The sequence below is a fragment of the Nilaparvata lugens genome, chromosome 12, assembly GCF_014356525.2.
Source record: "Nilaparvata lugens isolate BPH chromosome 12, ASM1435652v1, whole genome shotgun sequence".
Lineage (NCBI taxonomy): Eukaryota > Metazoa > Arthropoda > Insecta > Hemiptera > Delphacidae > Nilaparvata > Nilaparvata lugens.
In genome coordinates, this window is record NC_052515.1 from 19,302,371 (window position 1) to 19,328,030 (window position 25,660).

At 34.7% G+C, this 25,660-nt stretch overlaps 1 protein-coding gene across 1 annotated transcript in view; it reads right to left on the reverse strand.

The window, feature by feature from the left end:
• Window positions 1-1,501: 1,501 nt before the first annotated feature.
• LOC111051504 (calpain-A-like) overlaps window positions 1,502-25,660 on the reverse strand; it is a 62,984-nt gene continuing 38,825 nt past the window's right edge. Inside the window, exons 7-10 of the mRNA XM_039439079.1 lie at window positions 15,701-15,873; window positions 13,705-13,958; window positions 6,945-7,099; window positions 1,502-1,723 (exon numbers count right to left, since the gene is read on the reverse strand). Of these exons, the coding sequence (XP_039295013.1) occupies window positions 1,502-1,723; window positions 6,945-7,099; window positions 13,705-13,958; window positions 15,701-15,873 (804 nt within the window). The remainder of the gene's footprint in view (window positions 1,724-6,944; window positions 7,100-13,704; window positions 13,959-15,700; window positions 15,874-25,660) is intronic.

The window sequence follows — 25,660 nt, forward strand, 5'->3', positions numbered from 1 at the left end:
CAAATCCGTTCTTAGTTCGCCTCTAGATAGCCAATATAACTGAATAATATATAACTGAACATATGGCATATATATAACTGAACATACAACACTTTATGCCAAATTTGAACGTGTTTGGTCTAGTAGATTTTTAGTTATGTTGATTATGAATGGGTGAGTGGGTGGATGAATAAATCAGTGCCATTTCGCTTTCATATATAAATGGAAAAACAAATTAGTGTATGACGATATGGAAAAGAGAAATCTGATTGAATAGGAGCCTTGATGAATAGGAGAAAAATGTAGATGAGATGCGAGAAACGACTGAGACTGTAAACTAAACTCACTCATTTATATTATTCATACCTGAGTTCAATCACGAACTACAATTTACAACGGATTTATTTACTATGATAGAAGTGGAAAGTGAACTATTGGTTACCGTACCTTCAAACAGGCCTCATTATCGATATCGAAATTGGCGTGATAAAGAGAAGTATTCAGCCATAATACAACTCCAAGTGCTCATTTATTTATGAATAAACAATAATTTATAGATGATGGTGAAAATCCAATAAAAACCATAGTTCTACTTACTCTATTGTCGATTTGGCCCATTCCAACTTTTTCGTGGTTTTCCCTGAAAAAGAGAGATTAAGTCACATTTAGTTTTGAAAAGAGGAGATTCACACAGAAGAGGGATAACATTTCACACAGATACCCCACAAGACATAAAATGTTTACCCTCCAGTACCCCACTCATAGACTTTTGCTCTTGGAGGGGGGACCACATTAAGCTGGGCTCAGAATTTTCAACTGTTTGACGGACGAACTTAAGAGAGTTGACAGTCATGGCAACACCGGTTGAGCTGTGCTCATCATATGCGGTTTTATACGATGAATTAACAATTATAATAATTCAGTGCAGCAACAGTCAAGTCTTGAACATTATCACTTCTGATTTATCGTATATCTTCAATATTGATGAACTTCAAAAGTTCAATTCTATAGCGTCAGTTGATTTACCTAACGGATAAGTATAATTTATTTTATTTTTGAAACTCTTCTCTCCTTCTTCTCCTTTCTCAGATACCCTTCTGCCTCACAGCGCAGGGTAGTTTGAGAAGAGAACAAAGATTTTCTACATTCACAGTTGAGAAAACTATTCATTTGATTAGTCATTGATAGTAGAATAAAAAAGCAGGAGGAATGATTTTTAAAATCTAGATAATATTGGTATGGAAGGGGTGTGTGCACAAAGATCCTGTATTAAGAATATAAATTAATAGATTGATACACTGACAGAAAAAAAAGAATTTTTCAAATAGTGAGTGTGTAACAAGAATCATAACTCTGGTCCACATAGTAATACTGAAATGGAGTGGTTGATAATATTGGAATATTGCCTACAACTGATTCGAATGAAATTCCTGAGTAGAGGAGGAAGCATGGTTATCAAGTGAGGTTCACGTTATAATATAATGACTCATATACGAACACTGAAATGGATTGCTTATGATACTTACTGCATGTGATTCTTGGTCTCGGAGAAGACGCGTAGTAGGAACTCACCCTCCTCGTTCGGATCGTATGTGGAGGGCACGATGCAGTAGACACCGGGTGGCAGCTTAAAGCGAGCCGTCACCTCACGCAGGTTGGTGAATGACCGCGTTTTCGCCACACACTCGTTGGACTCGAAGAATTCCCGGTCCAGCGGTCTCGGCAGGTCATCTGCATCTTCCAACTGTCGCGAACCACAAAGAGACTCATCAGTACAAGATGCTCGTTTATCAGTTACAGACAGTAGAAGTGATTTGCTAGTTGCATTTTATAGTAGAAGAGATTTATCAGTTACTGACAATAGAATTCGGTCTAGGAGGCTAGTTACCTATATAATTATGGATATATTAATTACCGCTTGCAGAATTACTGCTATTAAATACTGCTACTAGAATTACTGCTAGTAAAGTTTTTATTATTTTCACAAGAAAGCACTGACCCAGAGAAAAACTAAGGATACTTCTTGTAGTACTTCTCTCACAAATTTAGATAATATTTTAAAAATGGCTATTTATATTTGTAGCATTTTATTGTATTCTATTTTTTTGTAATTCTTTGTCATTTTGCTTTGTCTAGTTTTGTGAGTTTTGATAAATTGAATTGAATTTGAATTGAAAAGTCCCAAATAGGGTTATGAATCTCTTACTCGACAATAACAAAAACTGAAAATTTTAATTTTGACGAATGAAAAACTGGATAAACACACAAACATTACACTCGAATTACCATTAACTGAGGGAGAATTGGAGAATGGACATTGTTTTCGAAGAAGACATTATTTATTAATTAAAAAATATTTGGTGGTGGGAAAAGTAAGTGAAAGGAATAAAGTATTATTGAATTTGGTGGTTTTTCTAGGTCTTTCAACAAAAACTCATGAAACTTTATCACTCTCAACATTTATTACTAATTGTAGTATTGAATTTAATGGACAAAGGATGTTATTGACGACAAATTATAAATAAAAATCACGTTTATGTTAGTTTGTAAAGTTTTTTTATTGAGAGGAAATTATTACAATCATATAAAAAAGAAGAATCAGCCGACGAAGTATCTATTAGGAGATGAAAAATTAATTATAACCTTTCATTTGGAAATATTATTGTTTATAGAATTATTGTGAGATGAGTTTTGGGATGATCCTATTGCTCTTTCCCAGTAATAGAATATATGATTTGAAATTGTATTATTAGATAAATAAATAAGTTGATTTTGAAAATAGGAAATCGAGCATTGATTGTAAGTTAATATTGAATTGAAAGAGATAGTGATATGTAATTGAAATATCTGTTGAGAATTGGTAGCCAGAGATTATGATAGTTGAAAAATGAAGAAATGTAAGATAAGAGAGTGGGTGGGAAAAATTGTGATATAGTGAGGTCCACGTTATAATGACAGTTGATCAGCATTGGTGTTGCTATCCTTGTCTATTATTCGACAAAGCAGATAGCGCTATCCTTTTCTTGCTCCGCAATGTAGCCAGATCGCTTTTCAATAATGAAGAAATATTCAATCAACACCTTTTTATTCTCAATTATGAAAATCCATTTTTCAACCATTATGAAGTACTAGCTTGCCCGGCGAACTTCGTACCGCCAAAAAGTCAATGTATCTCATGTCACACTCAACTGTATTTCGTGAATCATGAAATTTTACTGACAATCAATGTTTTCATTTACATCTCAATACGGACTTCCTATGTGCCCAGTCATGCAGCAATTATTATTCCGAAAACATATTCTTCTCAACTAATTGTTAGTAATATTCATCAGTAGTGTTGAATTGAAAAAAAAGGTTAAATCAGTGTTTCAAAGATGAATTAAATGCGTTCATAGTTGTTGTTTGTGAATAGATGGTCCAGGAAATATGTGATGTACGATGAATCACACAGGATTCCATACTCTTTCTATCTTCCAGTTTAGGATGAATATAAGCTCAGCTGAATTAAAAAAAAAAAATGTTTGTTTTTATGTTTATTTGTTCCCTATAGACTCGAAAACTATTTGACAGAATGGCATGAAACTTTGGGAATATGTTGTGTTATTGGGGATGGTTTCTGACCAGAAATTTTGATATGGGTGCTAATAATAATTATTTTTTAATCCATTTACAGACCTATGTTTTCAAAATTTACGGCTTAAATTGTGTACTGGTAGTTTGGAGTTGAAGTTTAGTTGATTGGTACCAGCTGTAAATAATGATTCCTTAGAAGACCTATACAATAATATAATAGCTCCCCTATTATTAAGAAACTCGAAAATGTTGGAAAAAAGTGATCCACTTCATGAAAGAGAGTTGTTCATAATGTCTTCATCAAAATTACTGGAGAATGTCAGAATAATGTACATTTTTTCTCAGCTTATATTAATCCTAAAATGGAAGATGGGAAGAGTATGGAATTCTTTGTAATTGATCATACATCGCATATTTCCTGGACCATCTATTGACAATCAACAACTATGAAAACATTAAATTCATCTCTGAATAACTGATTTTAACAAACCATTTTTACTTTCCTTGCCCTATTACCATAGGTAAGGAAAGTATAGCTTTCCGAAAAATTGAGCTTTCCCAATTTCTAAATATCTATAAGTTACGTATGGGTAAAACTGAGTCCAAAAAAGTAGTTTTTGGGTATTGGTCTGTGTGTGTGTGTGTGTGTGTGTGTGTGTGTGTGTGTGTGTGTGTGGTGTGTGTGTGTGTGTGTGTGTGTGTGTGTGTGTGTGTGTGTGTGTGTGTGTGTACGATATCTCATCTCCCAATTAACGGAATGACTTGAAATTTGGACACTATAAGGATCCGACACGAACAATTTCGATCCAATGCAATTCAAGATGGCGGCTAAAATGGAGAAATTGTTGTCAAAAACAGGATTTCTCTTGAATTTATGGAAAATGGCTTCAACGATTTTGATAGGCTATATAAACTGCCACAAGTCCCATATCTGTAAAACTTTCAGGAGCTCCGCCCCATCTATGCGAAGTCTGATTTTGGATTTCCAATTATCATGTCTCAGATATAATTTGAACAAAAAATTTCGAGTGGAGAAGATTAAGCATAAAAATCTCTACAATTAATGTCAATTAACATTTCCACCTAAAATTGGAAATGAGATTGAAATTTGAGAAAATGTGATTATTCAATTGCAAACTGTTAACAACTGTTGATTCTATTGAATCATTCACTATGAAGAGATAGCAAATCTCGTGTGTATCCAGCGTTATTGTCCTGTAACCAGCTGGCTCAGATCTCTGAATAGTAGACTTGAGATGCGCGTGAACACTAGCGTCAGGTGATCAATTTTCATAACGGTAAGGAAAGTTGTGTGAGTGCGTCAAACCAGTTTTTTTTTAAATCAACACTTTACTGATAAATATTACTACCAATTGATTGAGAAGAATATGTTTTCGGAATAATAAATGCTGCATGACTTAGCACATAGGAAGTCCATATTGAGATGTAAATGAAAATATTGATTGTGAGATAAATTTCATGATTCACCAAATAAAGTCAAGTGTGACATGAGATACATTGACTTTTTTGCCGGTACGAAGTTCGCCGGGTAAGCTAGTAAAATACAATAAATTATTGTATATTTCAAACAAGAATGAACAGTCGGTATCAGCTATTTTCTATAGTTGTGTATAGAGTGGAAATCATATTGAATAAAAAGTGACGGTGTTCTTAACAATGGCTGATGCCTCAGCATTTTAGCGCCTGGTCTTAGCACCAGCGCAAGACAGTGTCTCTGTCTAGCTCAAGTAGAATTAGTACTCTCTTTCTCTCTCTTGACAGTGGCATGATTTTTATTCTAGTGGGAAAACTTTTCCCAGGCTAGAGAAATGTTAGCTCATTGCAAAAAGAAAATAAAATAACGGCGCAGTAACCGGGAGACAGAGACAGTAACCGTATCCAGCCTGGACGGGTTCCACTGGACTATCCTTACAGCATAATGGTGTTATCTGTTCTTTTACTATTGATGGCGATTGGTGAGTGAAAAACTCGAACCTTCACCTATTACCGAATTCAGTTCAAAATTGTTTTTTTTAACTACAGGCAGACTAGGGCGGGCTCCCTTTTGTTTTGTTTATCAAGTAACAAGAATTTTGAATAATTATTCTGATAGCTTATAATGGAAAAGAGAAAGAGAGTAAATGACCTGTGGATGTTGTTATCTTGATTAGGTTATAGAACGAATTTTAATTTTGTAATCATTAATTCGATTTAAGATTTTTCTTTGACTTTTGACAATTTAATTTCGATTTTAAATTGAATCTATATTGGAAAGTTTATGTGTTATCTGATTAGGCTATTGAACAATTTTATTTTTTTTTATCTTAAATTCAGTTTTTGATTTTTTTCTTTGATTTTGATTATTTAATTTCCAATTTAATTTGAATCTTTATTGAAGAATTTATAATTTGAATCTTTTATTGAGTAATTTAAGTTTATTTCCCTTTTCATATTCATTGAAGTCAGTAGGGTTATTTTGTAGAAGCTGGGACAATTATTGACAACCCAATAGTTTTGTTCTTTTATTTCAATTAATCAATTATTATTGAATGAGAATACTGTGTTAGCTATAGAATTTTGATATTCAATGAAGTTAGTAGGGTAATTTTGTTGATTCTGGAACAATTATTGACAACCCAATAGTTTTGTTCTTTTATTTCAATTAATCAATTATTATTGAATGAGAATACTTTGTTAGCTATAGATTTTTGATATTCATTGAAGTTAGTAGAATAGTCTTGTAGATTCTGGGACAAGTATTGACAACTATTGGAATTGTTCTTTTATTTTAATCAACCAAATCTTATGAATGAAAATATTGTGCTCGTTATAGATTTCTGATATTCAGCAAGATTAGTAGTATGAATTTTGGAGTTTCAGAACCCGTAGTAATTATATTTTGTTGAGATAGTTTTATTCTTGCAGTTAGTTAATAAGAGAATTTGGCAAGGCCACCCTTGTGCCCTGAAGGAGAAGGGCGTAGAATATAAGCATTTGTCGGACATCTTTGTTTTTCTGCATTTTTCACCCCAACCCCTAGTTCGGTTACAGTTGGTAGAGAACCAGCAAAGTTGTTCTCCTATCTTTCTCCACTGCCATTATAATGTGAAACCCACTCTAGACACATTGATAATATTACAATCATTAAACTAAGTAAGTGGTATTCAATAGAGACATAATTATTGGAAAATTAGTAACAGTGAGCGATATCGATGAGAATTCAGCATACACATTTCAGTCTATTTATTCAAAGTCGAAGACTAATTTCAAGTTGAGTAATTGAGTAACAATAGACGAGTCGAGAGAGCAAACAGTAGTTATTAGGACTTGGAAATGGAAGATTATAATGATACAAAATGGCAGAGGGAACTGATAATTCTGAAAATACCCACAAGGTACACGGCGAACCCAATGTCTAGAAACTCAGCACCCATTTTGCGCCTGTTCTTCTGCATGAGAGCAACAAGGACAGTACACTTGTCTTCCTCGTCCTCCTCATCAGGATCATTCAGAGTGATGATGTATTGAGGATTGTGGCAAAACGTTTCTGTGGATTTAAAAAAAAAACATTCATTAATGAAAAGAAACATGTTGTCAACTGTAATGGTAGTAATGATTATAGTAACTATACTATAATTATACAGAGTGTTTCAGAAGTAGTGTCGAGAATTTTAGGGTATTGTACCTGGATTCTAGGAGACTACAAATGTCATATTTGAAGTGTCCAAAACTCAGCGGTTATCCTTATAGCTGCCATTTTGTTTTTTTCACTTAAAATTTTTTATCTCAAGAACGAAATGTTGTATTGATCTGAAATTTGGCATGAATATTTATGCTATAAAGACTCAACTATAAAAAATAAAAAAAAAATTTTCGTTGAAATTTTTCAAAATGGCGGCCATTTTAAATTTTTGATGGCGAATATCTCGAAAACCGTCCATTTTACAGAAAATTTACAAGAGACAAAAAAGTTAGCAAATTTTTTCACGATTCCAATGATACCTAATTTATTAAGATTGGTCGAAGAATAACAGAGAAATTAATTTTTTTCGTACTGCATGCATGACCACTTTTCACCATTTAAAGATCAATATTAATTTTTTAATTCCAGATGTATTTAAGATGAAGCTTTGAAACTCGGTATGGCTCCATATGGGCAAACAGATGATTTTACAATGGTTTTCAGATGATAATGTTTGTCTTGTAAAAGTATTGTTGTTTCATTAAAAGTAAAGAACCAGATGTAGTGCTTCCTATTTCTTAGTCTCACGTTTCCTAGGTCTTATTTCTATCTTAAATTTCCAGTTTCAATATTTTCTTACGTTGCTTCTACACAAATATTTAATTATTGTAATGGAATTTAGTTCGCTGGAGTACACCGATATTCACTTCATGTATGGAGCAGCTCTTGGCAATGCGACCGAAGCAAGAAGAATGTATGCAGCTGCATTTCCAAACCGCCGTCTCCCTTCCGACAAGGTGTTCACAAGAACTCACAATCGGCTGAGAGAAGTTGGTTCATTTGAACGGAACAGGGTAATTGCTGGTAGGCCTCGAGCAGTTCGAAATGTTGCTTTTGAAGAGGAAGTATTGCAGAAATTCGATTTCAATCCTAGAACGAGTACGAGAGCAGTTGCAAAGCAAATCAATTCAAGTGCTTCTTCTGTGTGGCGTGTACTAAACAAGGAAAGACTTCACCCCTTCCGCTTTCAAAAAGTTCACTCATTGGTTGAACGCGACTATGAGCCAAGAGTAAACTGTGCCCGTTGGTTTCTTCAGCAAGACATTATCCAACCAAATTTTCTAGAAAATGTGTTATTTACCGATGAGTCCAGCTTTACAAGAGAAGGAATCTTCAACTCTCGCAACAGTCACGTCTGGGCCTTAGACAATCCTCATGAGGTCAAAGTGCGTGGTTATCAGCATAGATTTTCGCTGAATGTTTGGACGGGTATCTTAGGTAATCGCGTGATTGGACCATACATTCTTCCTAATCGTCTGAATTCTCCCACGTACATTACTTTTTTAAGAGACATACTACCAGAACTTTTGGAAGATGTGCCTCTTGCAAACAGATATAATATTTGGTTTCAACATGATGGTGCCCCTGCTCATTTCGGAAATGTTGTTACGGACTTTCTGAACATGACCTATCGTCAGCGGTGGATTGGGCGGGGTGGACCAGTACCGTGGCCCGCACGTTCACCTGACCTCAACCCTTTAGATTTTTTTTTCTGGGGCCATATGAAAGACCTTGTTTACAGCACGCCAGTAGAAAACGAAGAAGACCTTGTGGCAAGAGTGGTTGCTGCAGCAGGTGCCATTCAAGATGATGAAAATGCTTTTATAGCAGTTCGACGGTCCATGATTGAAAGGTGCAGACTGTGTAATCAAGTTGAAGGACGGCATTTTGAGCAATTGCTGCATTAGTATCAGTGAACCGATTTGAGTGAAATTAATATTTTTCAATGTAAAATAAAATTTGGAGGAAAGTTATTCTTGTATATTTCTGTAATAAGAACGGTTTTCATGAAATTATAAAAAAAATTAATATTGATCTTTAAATGGTGAAAAGTGGTCATGCATGCAGTACGAAAAAAATTAATTTCTCTGTTATTCTTCGACCAATCTTAATAAATTAGGTATCATTGGAATCGTGAAAAAATTTGCTAACTTTTTTGTCTCTTGTAAATTTTCTGTAAAATGGACGGTTTTCGAGATATTCGCCATCAAAAATTAAAATGGCCGCCATTTTGAAAAATTTCAACGAAAATTTTTTTTTTATTTTTATAGTTGAGTCTTTATAGCATAATATTCATGCCAAATTTCAGATCAATACAACATTTCGTTCTTGAGATAAAAATTTTTAAGTGAAAAAAACAAAATGGCAGCTATAAGGATAACCGCTGAGTTTTGGACACTTCAAATATGACATTTGTAGTCTCCTAGCATCCAGGTACAATACCCTAAAATTCTCGACACTACTTCTGAAACACCCTGTATATAAATGAAAAATACAAATCTAAGTACCTTTTTAGATTATTTCATCACGATATGTTTCGTCCATTAATGCCATTTTTAAGTCATCAGAAAATGGCATTGGAACATGACGTGACGAAATAATTTCAAAAGTCAATAGAAAATGGCATTAGTAGCCAGAACATGTCGTGATGAGATAATTTAAAAAGGGTTCTCAGATTTATATTTTTATTTATATTCAAAAGTAGCCCCTAAGAAAAAGACAATATTTATATATAATAACGATTACTAACTATACTATAAATACCTGTATAACCAGGTCATATAGTTACTATAGTAATGATTGTACTGACGACAGACATAATAGTAATCCTGCTCAGTAGGAAAGGAACCGCAGGTTTGGACATTTGGTTCAGGTACTCGGCGGCCGATAGGCTGATGGTGCGAAGCTACCATCCGTGGGATTATGCCTGGATTCCTCTAAAGGTAGGCGCTCACAGATCATCATTGGACGAACGGCACGCATCGGACGGATCGGACGATTAGACTTGATACATTGTTTTCAATCTGCATCATATAGGTATGCACACTTCAATTGATAACAATGCATCAAATCTAATCGTCCGATCCATCCGATGCGTGCCGTCCATCCAATGACGATCTGTGTGTGCCTACCTTTGGGCTGTATCCCCTCTAGGCAAGGTAGCACAAAAACCAAAGAAACATCTATTCAATATTCAATGAATCTTTGAAATGGAATAAAATTGAAGAATATTATTGTTTATGTTTTTTTCGAGTGTTTAGAAACTCCAATTCGATTCGGCTTGGCAAATTCATGTTATAAAGTTTTCAATATAGCCTAATTCAAAACTTTTTACTAAACGACAATTTTCTGTCGCTGTTTATTAAAGTGGAGAGATGGTTTTATGGTTTTAGTCAGGAGACCCAAAATTTAGATGAGTTTTTGTATGTAAACAGTATTGGGCTACATGGAGTTATAAATTTGTATATTATTTCTATCTAGGATCAGCCTGGCATATATATTATCGAGATTATAAAGACAATGGAATGATAATTTATTCGTTGTATCAATAATAATTCTTTTGATGTTCATGGAAACATCTAATAAAAGTTCAAAAATGTGGGTAACTTGTGTGTAGCCTAATGTAATTTTTGTAAATTCTTTCAAATTTCTATTTTTCTTTTATTGATCATAAATCTATAACTTCAATACCATGTAACTATTGATTTATTAATGGGAACTTCAACAGATTATTATTATTATTTTACTATTTTTAAATACAGTGGATGTCAGATAATCTTCTAATTACAGTATTCAGGAGATTATTTTCAATTTTCTGATAATCAAATAGTCAGATTGAAATAATATAGATGTTAGGATGGTAGTCTTCATCACATTAGAAAAATTAAATCACAAAGGATGGAAAGAAAATTACACAAAGAATGATTAAAAAAAAATGCTTTTGAGCTCAACAATCATAAAATTACTTCTCAATGTTAGATTTTCGGCGATGAACTGATCATCTTTATCGCACACGTCAAGCGATCAATCTAGTTTTCCTCCCATTCCAAACGGTTCTTTCACGTATAATCCAAAGTCTGTGTAAAATAAATTGAGACTTTGCTCTCCATCGGGGAGAGTATATCCTTTTCAATGGTGCCTGGATCATTTTTATCCAACCTGTATTTATTTTTCAATTCATGATTATGTTCGTCATTGTTGAGATCTCTCTCTTAGAATTAAACTGGCAGCAATTGTGTATATAGGCGCTGCCAGTGTCATGAATCTTAGGTTTCCAAGCTCGGTATTTAGGTAAGATCTACACTTTAAACAGCTGGAGTCAGAAAATTGGCTTTTCGAAACGGGACTAGTATAAAACTAATATTTTAGTTCTCATGATAATCTTTATTTTCTCATTTCTATAATTGGAAACGTTTTTCCTTGACGAATTTAAGCATTCCCAAATAATTCAAAATTGCTGAAACTTCAAACTATTTTCTCTTTATTTTATTTGCTGTTCAATTTTCTAGTTCTTTGAAATTTAATTTAGAAGTGGACTACGACTGCCCCCCGTTTCGGAAAGCGAATTTTCTGGCTCCAACTGTTTAAAGTCTAGAACTTAGCTGAATCCCGAGCTGGTAAACCGGTCGTTAATATTATATAGCCTAGTTGCTATTTTAAAAATCTGGTGTGGTGCACTCACACAACTTTCCTTGCCGTTATGAAATTGATCACCTGAGGCTAGTGTTCCCGCGCATCTCAAGTCTACTATTCAAAGATCTGAGGCAGCTGGTGACAGGACAATAACGCTGGAGACACGCGAGGTCTGCTATCTCTTCATAGTGTATGATTTGATAGAATCAACAGTTGCCAACAGTTTGCGATTGAATCGAATCACATTTTCTCGAATTTCGAGCTTATTTTCAAATTTAGGTGAAAATGTTGTAGAGATTTTCATGCTGAATCTTTTTCACTTAAAATTTTCTGTTCAAATTGTATCTGAAGCCTGATAATTGGGAACCTAAAATCAAACTTTGCAAAGATGGGGCAGAGCTCCTGGAATTTTTACAGATATGGGACTTGTGGCAATTGATAGAGCTTTCCAATTACTAATTTTGGTATATTTGATCAAAATCATTGAAGCCATTTTCGATAAAATCGCGAAAAATCCTGTTTTTGACAACATTTTCTCCATTTCAGCCGCCATCTTGAATTGCATTTGATCGAAATTGTTCGTGTCGGATCCTCATAGTGTAAGGACCTTAAGTTCTAAATTTCAAGTCATTCCGTTAATTGGGAGATGAGATATCGTGTACACACACACACACACACACACACACACACACACACACACACACACACACACACACACACACACACACACACACCACACACACACACCACACACACACACACACACAACACACACACTTTTTTGGACTCAGGGGACCTTGAAACGTATAGAAATTTGGAAATTTGGGTACCTTAATTTTTTTCGGAATGCAATACTTTCCTTACCTGTGGTAATATAGGGCAAGGAAAGTAAAAACGTAAGCCTTATACGGTCATTGTGGTACAAATGTATTATATTCATGTGTGAAACAATGATAAAACATAATTTAGAAAAACAAAAGCGCAGTGTTATTGAGTTTGATAATATAATGAAATAATACTTTATTGATTGAGTATGAGCTGAGGAAAAATTATAAACAACTACTACAAATAATTATTTATAAATTGACCAAACATACATACATTTTATTGTAGCTGAGTTATGTGATGGGTTCTCAGGGAAGAATTAAAAAAACTTGATCTATTTCTCAGTTCTGAAATACAGTCCTTTACTATGGATGAAAATTCTTTCAAAGTTCTACTTCTCCTACCAGCATGAGTATACAAGAATACAAATTGCTAGACTATATTAATGTAATTGAATTCTAATCGAAGTCGTTATTATCCTTTTCGATTGATAAAAGCAACTCTTATTTTGAAATGTTGTTTTATGAAACACTAAGATTTGATGAATAATCTGTACTTCCGGGTATAGCTCTGATTGAAGTAGCAGTGCCCAATCCAATTGTTTCTCGATAAATGTATTTTCAAATAAGTTCTTCAACTTAACCTAATGGAGTGACAGAACTAAAATCTTGTTTAGGAACTATCCTCAATTTACTGCCAACCTGATAAATTTAGACTGTTGATCAATCAATTTGCCAATTTTAACCATTACAACTGTTCCAAAAAGGTACTCTCTCGAGATTATAGTTCTATTAACATATGGTATGACATTTCAATTATAATTGAGAGATTGGAAGAAGAACTCTTTCAAACTCTTCAAAAACCACCAGAAGGTTGAAATAACGTCAAAAGATTTCTTTTGAGCACCTGGGACATATAAAGAAGCTATATTCTGAGTTTTATTGCTATCCATCCATTCGTTTTTTTTCAGAAATCGTGATCGGTGAATGAGTCAGTCAGTCAGATAAGAATTTTATAATTATAGATATGATTGAGATAGATCTACATGCTTGACCCAAAACTCTTCTCCAAAATTTTGGTATGGGATAACATTTGTGCTAGAAAATAGGTTATAAATAGCTGTTAAGAATTTGATATTTTCTAATACTGTAGTTCTTGTATGAGGGACTCACCCGGATAGTTTCTGCAACCACCAGCGGTTGCTCCTCTCACCCACTCTCCCTCGAACACACTCATCTCCCACTTCTTCTTGTCGTGCTCAGTCAGCACATTCTCAATCAGAGAGTCCGGGCTCAGATTGCAGATTTCCAGTTCGTCGAATCGCTTAGCGAAGTCCTGGTACGACATCCAGAACTCGCCGTCATACGAGAACGTCAGCCCCATCTCCTGCTTCACACTCTCTGGAATGCGCTGCCATTCCGGTGATCTGGAGGTGAATTGCAATATTAGAATAGAATAGTCAATCTCACTATTATTTACAGCATCTCAATAGCATCGAAGAATGCATGATAGGTCACTTTGAAAGTGTCCTTCAAACCTTCAATCAGTGATCTTGAGAGTTAATTGCAATAATAGGATAAAATCGTCAATCCTAATCATCCTATAGAGAACTCATTATACTTTGAAAGTTTCTTTTCAACTCTTCTTAGCTGAGTAATAGTGCTTGTTCAATCGATATGATTTAATTTATATTTTATTTATTTTTCTGAATAAGATATGGAGTACAACAATCATCTTTTCAAGGTTCCTTCCCAAAACAAAAACGTTGAATAAACTCAACACTTTTCATAGGAACGTTGCGTTGCGTTATACAACATTGTTTAATAGTGGGATGTGACCATAAGATTTCGTCGTATTCTACTGAAACTATGGAGAGAATCTGTAGAAAAAATTCAATTTCCAATTGTTTTTCAGCTTTATAGAGATAGGATACAGCAATAACATTCTCATTGTTATACAGAATGATTGTAAAAGGACTTTACAACTTTGAAAGCACATACATTTTTATTGAAATTACTTTTAGAATTGAGAAAGGTGTCATTTTGTTACAGAATGCTTCAAACTTGAAGTGTGGGTGTTATTTTCGTTCGATGTAACAGCCGTTGGTAATGCGACATACATTCCACCGATAATCGATTTCTTGCTACACTAGTACCAGCATATCATGTGTAACTTGTGCAACCGCAGTGATCTAAATGTTGATCCCATTTCCGCGGTCATTAAGATTGTCTGGTAGAGACGGAACATAAACCTTATCCTTAATGAAACCCCACAGGAAGAAATCCATCGATGTTAAATCTGGTGAGCAAGGTAGACACGCAATTGGCCCTGCATGGCCAATTCAGCGAAGTTCAGAGCGAATGTCTAGAAAGTCACGAACTCCGTGGAATCCCAAATTCCTTTTTCGTGGAAATGGGGTGGTGCATCGTAATGCTGAACAAGATGAGAAAGTTAGTGCCCTTTTACTCTTCCAGCATGACGGTGCACCAGCTCATTCCATGAAGAAGTTCGGGATTTTCTAGACAATATTGCTTCCAACTTCGCTGGATTTACCATGGAAGGGCCAATTTTGTGTCCACCTTGCTCACCAGATTAAACATCGATGGATTTCTTCCTGTGGGGTTTCATTAAGGTTAAGGTTTATGTTCCGTCACTACCAGACAATCTTAATGACCGCGGAAATCGGATCACATTTAGATCACTGCGGTTGCACAAGTTACGCCTGATATGCTTGTACGAGTGTGGCAAGAAATTGATTATCGGTGGTATGAATGTCGCATTACCAACGGCTGTCACATCTAATCAAAATAACACTCATAGCATAAACTTGAAGTGTTTTGTAACAGAATGACACCTTTCTCAATTCTATAAGTTATTTCAATAAATATTCGAGTGCTTTCAAAGTTGTAAAGTCCTTTTATAATAACTCCTTGTTTTGAATTTATGTGCAAACTATAAGTAATAGAGTTTATTGACACGGAAGGGAAGAGGGAAATAGAAGTTAAGTAAATTGAGAATGTATATGAACAATTTAAAGTTAATCAGTAGAGTAGTTCAGACGTGATGATTCGTCTTTCGTGAATTTCCTATTCGGTTCATGTATAAGCCAGCTCTTTCCTTTATTATAATTATAGATAATCTGCTGATTTACAGGAAATGTTTACTCACTTGTCACTCCATGCGCGATTCCATTCGACTTCGTTACCCCAGGGATTTCTTAACCTTAGTAGTGGAATTTTGCTTGTTTCATTTGGGATGTCTACCAACTTTATCCCAGTGATACTGTATTCATGTTTCCTTACCAGGCCTTCTGGTGTTAGAGGTTGTTTATTTTTAACAGGCTGCAAAATACACAGAAATCTATCAAATTATTGAAAATAGAGAGAATTCAACATTGGAAATACTTGATGAATCGAGAGAGCTGTCATGCTTGTAAAACATGATAGTCCAGTCACTATATATATTGGTGCTTGTAATTTATATTGTAGTCCTGTACTTGTACCTTAATCCTGTACCGTACTTGTAGTCCTTGTAATTTATATGTAGTCCTGATTTTATAATATATTGTTTTGATACATAAGAGAAGTCTAGAACGAATCTTTTCATGCAAAATTTCCTTGTGCTAGATACAGAGTGACTAAAAAATCTTGTATTTTCGGTTCATATTTCAGTTTTTTCAGAACTCTTCATGTAGCTCTTAATTTTAACGTTTATTTCAAATTGTGATGGATAATATATGAGTTCTACTTACGTTATTATGAACCATATAGTGGTGGTTTATTGTTGGTGTCAAGTGAATTCTTTGTGTATTGTGAGTAGTTGCATAGAGAAACGATAGCATAAGTAGATATCCCATGGTATAGGGCGTTTATGTCGCAACTTTTACTGTTATCCCAAGCCGATAGTTCACGTAGTTCTTTCCTATGCAGCTGTGTGACGCTGGTAGTCTCTCAAATTGTGCCGTTCATACACTATCACTCCAACAAAACAGTGAAAATTGACAATAGTCGACAGTAATCGGCTGAGATAACAGTAAAAGTTGCGACATAAACGCCCTATACCATGGGATATCTACTTACGCTATTGTTTCTCTATGGTAGTTGCTTGTAATACAAACTCTATTTTCGACTGTCTACATAACCTAAGCTACTAACCGGCTACTAATTTATTTTTCGCTTCAGCGTCAGATCCAATGTCAGATCCTGTTGTTCATACTATATATTTTGGAACTTTTTGAATGAGAGATATATACACTGAATGTTTATCTTGGTGGGTCGAACTGTACAAATTTTACCGTCTTTTCGGCCGTTTCATTTCAAGTGATAAGATAAGACAGTTCTGTATTGGAATGTGCTTTTGAACCGTTAATTGGTATGATCAGCTGTGCGGACTTTTGATTTTCTGGCGGGAAACTCGTTGCCATAGCAACCAAGAGTATTGTTGGAAATCTGTAGCTTCTCATTACTTGTGTTATCTGTTGTCTTTGTCTCTGACAACGCTGATTACTCACTCTCATTGAAATGGAAAGTATTAATCTTTTTCAAACTTCAAAGGGTAAACCTGGAATTATATATAAAGGACATAAATACAGAAAATCTTTCAGCTCTACTGTTAGCAATCGTATCACGTGGCGGTGCCTTGATAAGGAGTGCGCGGCTTCCTTAAAGACTAATATAACGTGTGATAGCATTGTTGACTTAGCTGGTACACACACGTGTGATAATATTCTAACGCATTCTTTACCCGAATTTTCGTCACCATCCCTTGTTACTGATGACTTTGCTACCCAAGTGGAGAAACAAAATATTGACTTTCAATCACTATTGGTATCCGATAATAATTCGAACCTTCTATCTGGTCCATTAAATGATGAACTTTCTCAGTTAAGAAGTGAAAATGAACTGTTAAAATCTCGTCTTGAGGAGTTAGAGATTCAGCGTAATGCGGCCTTAGACAGATCAATAAATCTAGATATTCAATTGATGCAGCGCCTGGATGCTACCAGAGATGCAACAACACAGACTGTTAAAATTGGAGACAGTACGCCTACTGGAACTCTAATTGACCGATTACATACATTCATAAATAATGATGAATTACTCACGGACAATGACATAAATGTATATTGTAGGAAAATGTTTCCTAGCTGTAAGGATTTAATTGTTGTTGACACGGTTGTAGGATCACTTATTGTCAATGATAATGATTATGATCACTCTTTTTTAAGTTCAAATTCGTGTGTAAACAAAAATATTGCATTCATTCTGAATGACAGTCGCACCAATAATTGTATGGATGGATGGACTGGCTCTCACTGGAGCCTAGTTGTCTTTGATCATATTGACAAAACATTTTATAATTTTGACTCATTGCGACAGTAATAACAAATCTTTAAATATCTCAATAGAGAGGCTAAAACCAACATTCAATTCAGATAGAGTGGTTCATATTGATTGTTTGCAGCAGCAAAACTCTTTCGACTGTGGCATCTTTGCACTTTTTCATCCTGAAAGTTACATTAAAATTAGAAATAAAAATAATTGTCCCGGTATTTATAAAAATTTTAAATTAAGGAAATTTGACGCTAAGAAACAGAGATTGCATGTACTGAACACTATTGTCAATTATTTGAAGCATCAGACTGATGAATTGAAGCTACAACTGGTGATTCTCCACAACCGATTATTTCAATGAATAATGTTAATCTTGAGAGAGAATCTCTTTTGCCCAAGTCAAAAGCTTCTGATCCTATAAGAAAAATTAAACTTTTCATGGATAGTCAGGGTCGTAATGTCGTTAATAAATTAATGAATGACAAAAATGAAAAATGTCAAGTAATAGGTACACTTAAGCCGGGAGCTGTTTTTCAAGATGTGACCAATGAGAGCGGTGGTGACTGTTCTGATTTAGGTCCGCTGGATGCCGCTGTATTTATTGCTGGAACTAACGATATAGTCAGAAATGAGGCCAAGAATTTAATATCAGCTTTACGCAGGAGACTGTCAGATTTGAGACATACTAGAGTTCTCGTATTCGATGTTCCTCACAGGTATGACCTCCCTGATTGGTCGTGCATTAATAAATTGGTTGAATGGGCAAATATTCAGATACGAAAAACGTGTAAACGCTTTGGAAATGTCACTCTTTTGGAGCTCGGTAAGCTGGGGAGACGCTTTCATACAAATCATGGGCTTCACTTGAACAACATGGGTAAGTGCTACATTGCTGATCAGATTTTGAGGGAACTTAATACAGATACATCTATTCAAATTGATAAACCTATTCCTTTAAAAAACTAGACCACTTGGCCGGTATTGATACTAATCAATATCGGTTGAATTTTGTCAATAATGATGCCTTATCTGCTCAAACAAATAAGTCAGCGCCTCTGAAAATAAAATTTATACACCAGAACATTAGATCTTTAAATAACAAAATAGATAGACTAGAAATATTCCTTGACTTGGAACGACCGGATTTCCTAATTCTAACTGAACACGGTTTAAAAAACACGAAGCTAACTTGTTTGAATGTACAAAATATGCGTCTAATTGATTATTATTGTAGAGTTAATAAGAGTATGGGTGGCGTTGCTTTGAACCACAGTACGTGCGGTAATCAACAGCCTCGTAACATAGTTAAAATAAACATAAATGATTTTTGTATAGAGGGATGCATTGAATTAGCTTGTTCCAAGTTCAATATAAATAAGGATGTATACGTTCTTCTAGGTATTTATCGGCCTCCAAATGGTGACATAAACTTATTTTCAACAATCTGATTGATGTCCTTGAGAAATTGTCGGCGAATATGGGAATCAAATTAATCTGTGCAGGTGATTTCAATATTGACTTCTTGATGGATTCTTCCCAACGTAGAGCTTTTTTGAATGTATTGGATCAGTTTAGTTAAGGTACAATATTGAAGTTCCTACTAGAATATCAGAGCTTAGTAAAACGGCCATTGATAATATAATTACTAGTTCCTCATTGACTAATATAAATGTAGACGTAATACACTCATGGCTATCGGACCACACTGCTAAGTCTATTGTGTTGAATTTTACGAATTGTACTCCCATTGCAAAAAATATTTCCTATGTTATATTCCGTAATTGCAGTGTCAATAATATGGTTGGCTTTGAGGCGGCTTTGTCAGTTGTAGATTGGAGTGCTGTTGCCTCCGAAAATGTAACAAACAACAAATATGAGTTGTTCCATCAAACCTTTCTTCACTATTATAACATTCATTGTCCTATGGTGACCAAACCCTCACCTACGACGAAAAGGAAGAAACGTAGCGGTGGTAACTGGATGACTGAAGAAATTAAACAAATTAGAACTGTGCTTGAATTTGCAACAGGGAAGGCAAACGCAATACCAAGTTTAGATACATCTCTTATCAACAGTGTAAAAAATCATTATGACCAGCTAGTAACCAGAGCACAAAAAGAATTTTATGGTAATTTAATTAAAAATTCAACAAATAGATCTAAAACCAGTTGGAAGCCAATGAATCAATTTAGAGGTAAAGGGTTTGAACGAAAAATTGACTTAGTAGGACTTGATATTGAGGATGAACATGTTACTGACAAAAGACGTATTGCAGACGAATTTAACACTTTTTTGCTAGTGTTGCTCAAAGATTAAGTAAAGATTTAAATAAAACACAACTGACTTCTAATAATACTCCTATAAGCAACCAGAATGTTCCAGTTCCGCCATCTGAGCACTTCTACCTAATACCATCTAACGAAGATGAGATCTTACAAACTATCGATAGATTTAAGCCAAAAAATAACACTTGTCATGATGATGTCTCCTTAAGGGTGTTAAAGCAGTGTAAAAGAGCCATTGCCCAGCCAATATCTTGCATCGTCAACTCTATGCTCGTGTCTGGTGAATTTCCGGCCATTTTAAAAATAGCTAAAGTTATTCCACTTTTCAAAGAAGGTAGCAAACATGACATAAATAATTTCAGACCCATTTCAATTTTAACAGCTTTTTCAAAGATTTTTGAAACCATCATTCTCACTAGACTGGTAGCCTATCTTGTTAAGCACAATCTGATTTCACCCAATCAACATGGTTTTGTAAAACAGAAATCAACCACTTCAGCCCTAATAGAGATTTTTGAAGGACTGATAACAAACATTGAAGATGGTAAATATACGGCTGGTGTAATGCTAGATCTATCAAAGGCTTTAGATTGCGTGGACCACAGCCTGTTGATAGATAAATTAAATGGCCTTGGTATAAATGGTAGAGCAAATGATCTCATAAAGTCATATCTGTCTGATCGATATCAGTATGTTTCAATTCAAGGCGATCAGGAACAAACCGCTTCAAAACTTGTTAAAGTATCCTCAGGAGTACCGCAGGGTTCTATTTTGGGACCTCTTCTTTTTATACTATATATAAATGATATTTCTTCTCTTGTACCTCAAAATAAGTGACGCTATACGCTGACGATACATCTTTGATATTTGCGGACAGAAACTTGGAAGACCTAGAAATTGATTGTAATCTGGTGTGTAATAGAGTTGTTCAGTATTTTAATTCGCTCTCCCTGACAGTAAATTCAAAAAAAAGTATTCTAATAAATTTTAGTCTGAGACACAGTGCGATTGAGCCACATTTGTTTATAGGAAATGATTGTATACGAAATACAGATTCTGTGAAATTACTTGGCCTAGAGCTAAATTTCGAGTTTGTGTGGGATGAGCATGTAAATGTAATAGTCAATGAAGTGAGTAGAGATCTTTTTGTGATAAGAAATATGGTAAAATTTGTATCATCATCTGTTTCAAAGATAAAAAATATTCAAAATGCAAAAAAAACTATTCGCTATTTGGCTGGACTCAAATTTAATGAGTCATGTAGAGAGGCTTTCATCTATTTGAACATTCTAACTCTACCCTCAATTTATATTTTCAAATTATTAGTCTCCACTCACGACCATATCTCAGATCTGGCCACAAACGCTGACATCCACAATCATAATACTAGAGGCAAAAATAAATTAGCTTCAAGACAGCACATGCTTCAACTGTACGAGAAAATGCCTTCTTACATTGGTTCAAAGCTTTAAAATAATTTACCAATTGAGCTGCAGTCCCTAACAAACAAGAATATATTCAAAAAGAAATTATACAACTTTCTTGTTGCAAAAGCTTATTATAGTTTCAATGATTATTTCTGTAATACATGATTGAAGCATCTAGTAATAATAAATTTCTATGTCCTGCACTACTTTTAAAACCTACTTTATGTATCTGATGTCTTTGTACTGGTGCTTATTTTATGTCCATTGATGTGAGTATATTTTCAACAATTCCTCAAGGAATGACCTGTGACTAGACGATATTCAAATGTATATTGTATTATATGCTGTGTTGAGTAAAGAGATTATCTTATCTTATCTTATCTTATCTTTTTTCGGATATTTCCGCCAAATCCAGTAATCAGAAAGAAAATTCCGCTCCCGCCTTTTTCAGTTTATGAAATTCTGAATAAATGAGATCATTCGAAAATCTCCATCTTCAATGAGTACCGAAGTACTTTCATCATCATCACCAACTTAATTCATCACATGAGATTTAGCACAATGATATAACTTCATAAGATCATGTTCTTTGAAAATCACCCATTGGATACATTCAATTAAGTGGAGAGGTGCGCATAAGAACACCTCGAGGATCAAAATTTCAAACAAACATAACTTTCGACACAATTATCGGATCTCATCGTTTTACAGATCATTATATTCGACTCCTCAAGGCGGTTCAAAATCATGCATCATGAGTCATTATCAGGCAAATAAGCCATGAATTTATCAGGATAATTTATTTGAAGAGTAGCTAGTTCAAAAATGTACAAATTTATGACAGTTTTTATCAGTAGTTCAACAAAAATGGGCTTACAGCGATCTAGGAGATTGCATTGCTCATGATTCTCACAATCATTTTCTGTAACCTCAGAATTCCATCAACCCTAGCGCAATTGTCTCATACAAGTAAACATAATTTAACAATAGACTGGAATAAAGTAAAATAAGCCATCTTTACACAGTTTGATGTTGCACAATTTTCAAGTCGTCCAATAAGATAGATTATACTTAACAGCTATATTTTTGAATAGTCTACATGTCCTAGTATTTCTCAATGTCAACTGTCTGTCCCACTCGCCATGAACCCCCAAGAACATAACATTATCAACCATACCTTGCTTAGCAAGTTTATTAGCGTAAGATTTAAGACTGAAAATTACATTCACAGTTCTATTTTCATTCAAAAACTAGTCATTGGCTCCAACCCAGTCTCCCGCATCCTTCAATGAAATATTTACAAGATTTGAAAGCTCTGCTAAATCATATTTGAGACATTAAAAAAGTTATTTTATATCGTCAGGTATAAAACTGTTTCACAATACATTATGAGGCAAGTCATTTGTGCTTATTAAACAAAGTAAAGTGCCAAGAACGGACCCCAAAGTACACCGAACCCAAATCTTACAAGCAAAGACCATTCTACAGTAATGCAAACTGCTTGCTTTCTATATTTTAGATGAATTTCGCAGAATGGGGGTGATTTATCCCTGAAACCACAACTTGTTGGCTTCGCAGATGAAGACCTGCAATCTGCAGGAGGACCTGTTGAAGACCTCTTGAGACCTGCAATCTGCTTATTTTCTCAACGGTCTCAATTCAAACAAATTTGAAAGGTTTCGCGTTTGAGGAGGAACTGCAAACCAACTTGATTGATGAAACGATTGATGATTTAGAGATGCTATCAAACAAATTGTCAAGTAATGCTCTTGGAACAACAAGCCAATGCTAGGCAACAAACAAGAGAACAAGAAAAGGAAAATACCAAGAGAAATAAGTAAATTACTGGAGAGGAGAAGGAAACTGAAATAAACTGATTAAATTCAGCGGAACCTCAAAGGTTTTAAGCAGAAAATTGAACGAATGGACCAACAAAAGCAAAATATCTGATTTGGAAGAGACTATCGAATTCGGCAATAGTATTAAGCAATCCAATAGGCTACAGCAGCATCTTGGTAAGAACATGACATGACTGCTATGAAGAATAACGGTGTAATTGAAATGGTAGAAATAGAAGGAATATTAGAAATCATCTGTAATTTTTATCAGAAGCACTAAGCTCGAAATATTGACAAAGCTATTCAATACATGTCTCAGGTGCGGCAGAATTCCAGAAATATGGTTACAAGCCAGCCTAAAACTGCTTTTTAAGAGAGGCGATAGGAAAGTAATAAAGAACTATTGGCCGATAAGTATTCCAGTATAATATAATAATGTAGCCTATTTATATCAGTTATAACACATTGCATAGACAATTACCTGACTTAACAAACTTCTGTCGATCAAGCTGGTTTCAAAAAGAACTTCAACCCTGGACAACATACTTGTATTGCTGGAGCTGATAAGGAACTCAAAGAACTATAAATTCCCACTAGTTCTACTATTTATAGATTTTGACGAAGCATTCGACAGTGTTACAACAAAATCCTACTAGAAACACTTTTTGGACTTTGTATAAGAGGAAACTATCTAGATTTATCCAAGTTCATCTATGAAAGAATGGAAATTGAGTTTAAATTGTGAGGAAAAGGAAAATTTGTGGAAGTGAGAAGAGATAAAGGCAAGGTAACATTCCAGCAGCCAAAATATTCAACGCAGTCCTTAAAACATGCTTCAGAATTGGAATGATAGTGGAATAGATCAATGGTAAAAAATGTAACACCTTGAAATTGGCAGATGATGTTGTGCAAATAGGAAGCAGAAAAGAAGAAGTTCACTACGTGCTAATGGATTCAATTGTAGAGACAGGGAAAATTGGATTGAAGGTGAATTTAAACAAGTCAAAAGTCATGACATTCAACTGCGAAGAGAAGGAAATATCACTGGAGGAGGAAGAGTGGAAAAATTTGAACATTATTTCCACTTGGGGCAGAAGATTGGAAAGACAGTTAATGTACAAATTTATGACAGTTTTTATCAGTAGTTCAACAAAAATGGGCTTACAGCGATCTAGGAGATTTGCATTGCTCATGATTCTCACAATCGTTTTCTGTAACCTCATAATTCCATCAACCCTAGTGCAATTGTCCCATACAAGTAAACATAATTTAAAAATAGACTGGAATAATGTAAAATAAGTCATCTTTACACAGTTTGATGTTGCACAATTTTCAAGTTGTCCAATGAGAAAGGTTATACTTAACAGCTGTATTTTTGAGTAGTCTACATGTCTGAGTATTTCTCAATGTCAACTGTCTGTCGCCATGAACCCCCAAGATACCTTGCTTAGCAAGTTTATTAGCGTAAGATTTAAGACTGAAAATTACATTCACAGTTCTATTTTCATTCAAAAACTAGTCATAGGCTCCAACCCAGTCTCCCGCATCCTTCAATGAAATATTTACAAGATTTGAAAGCTCTGCTAAATCATTTGAGACATTAAAAAAGTTATTTATATCGTCAGTGTATAAAACTGTTTCACAATACATTGTGAGGCAAGTCATTTGTGCTTATTAAACAAAGTAAAGTGCCAAGAACGGACCCCAAAGTACACCGAACTTAAATCTTACAAACAAAGACCATTCTACACTAATGCAAACCGCTTGCTTTCTATATTTAGATGAATTTCGCAGAATGGGGGTGATTTACCCCTGAAACCACAACTTGTTGGCTTCGCAGATGAAGACCTGCAATCTGCAGGAGGACCTGTTGAAGACCTCTTGAGACCTGCAATCTGCTTATTTCCTCAACGGTCTCAATTCAAACAGATTTGAAAGGTTTTGCGTTTGAGGAGGAACTGCAAACCAACTTGATTGATGAAACGATTGATGATTTAGAGATGCTATCAAACAAATTGTCAAGTAATGCTCTTGGAACAACAAGCCAATGCTAGGCAACAAACAAGAGAACAAGAAAAGGAAAATACCAAGAGAAATAAGTAATTACTGGAAATTAATTACTGGAGAGAAGAAGGAAACTGGAATAAACTGATTAAATTCAGCGGAACCTCAAAGGTTTCAAGCAGAAAATTGAACGAATGGACCAACAGAAGCAAAATATCTGATTTGGAAGAGACTATCGAAT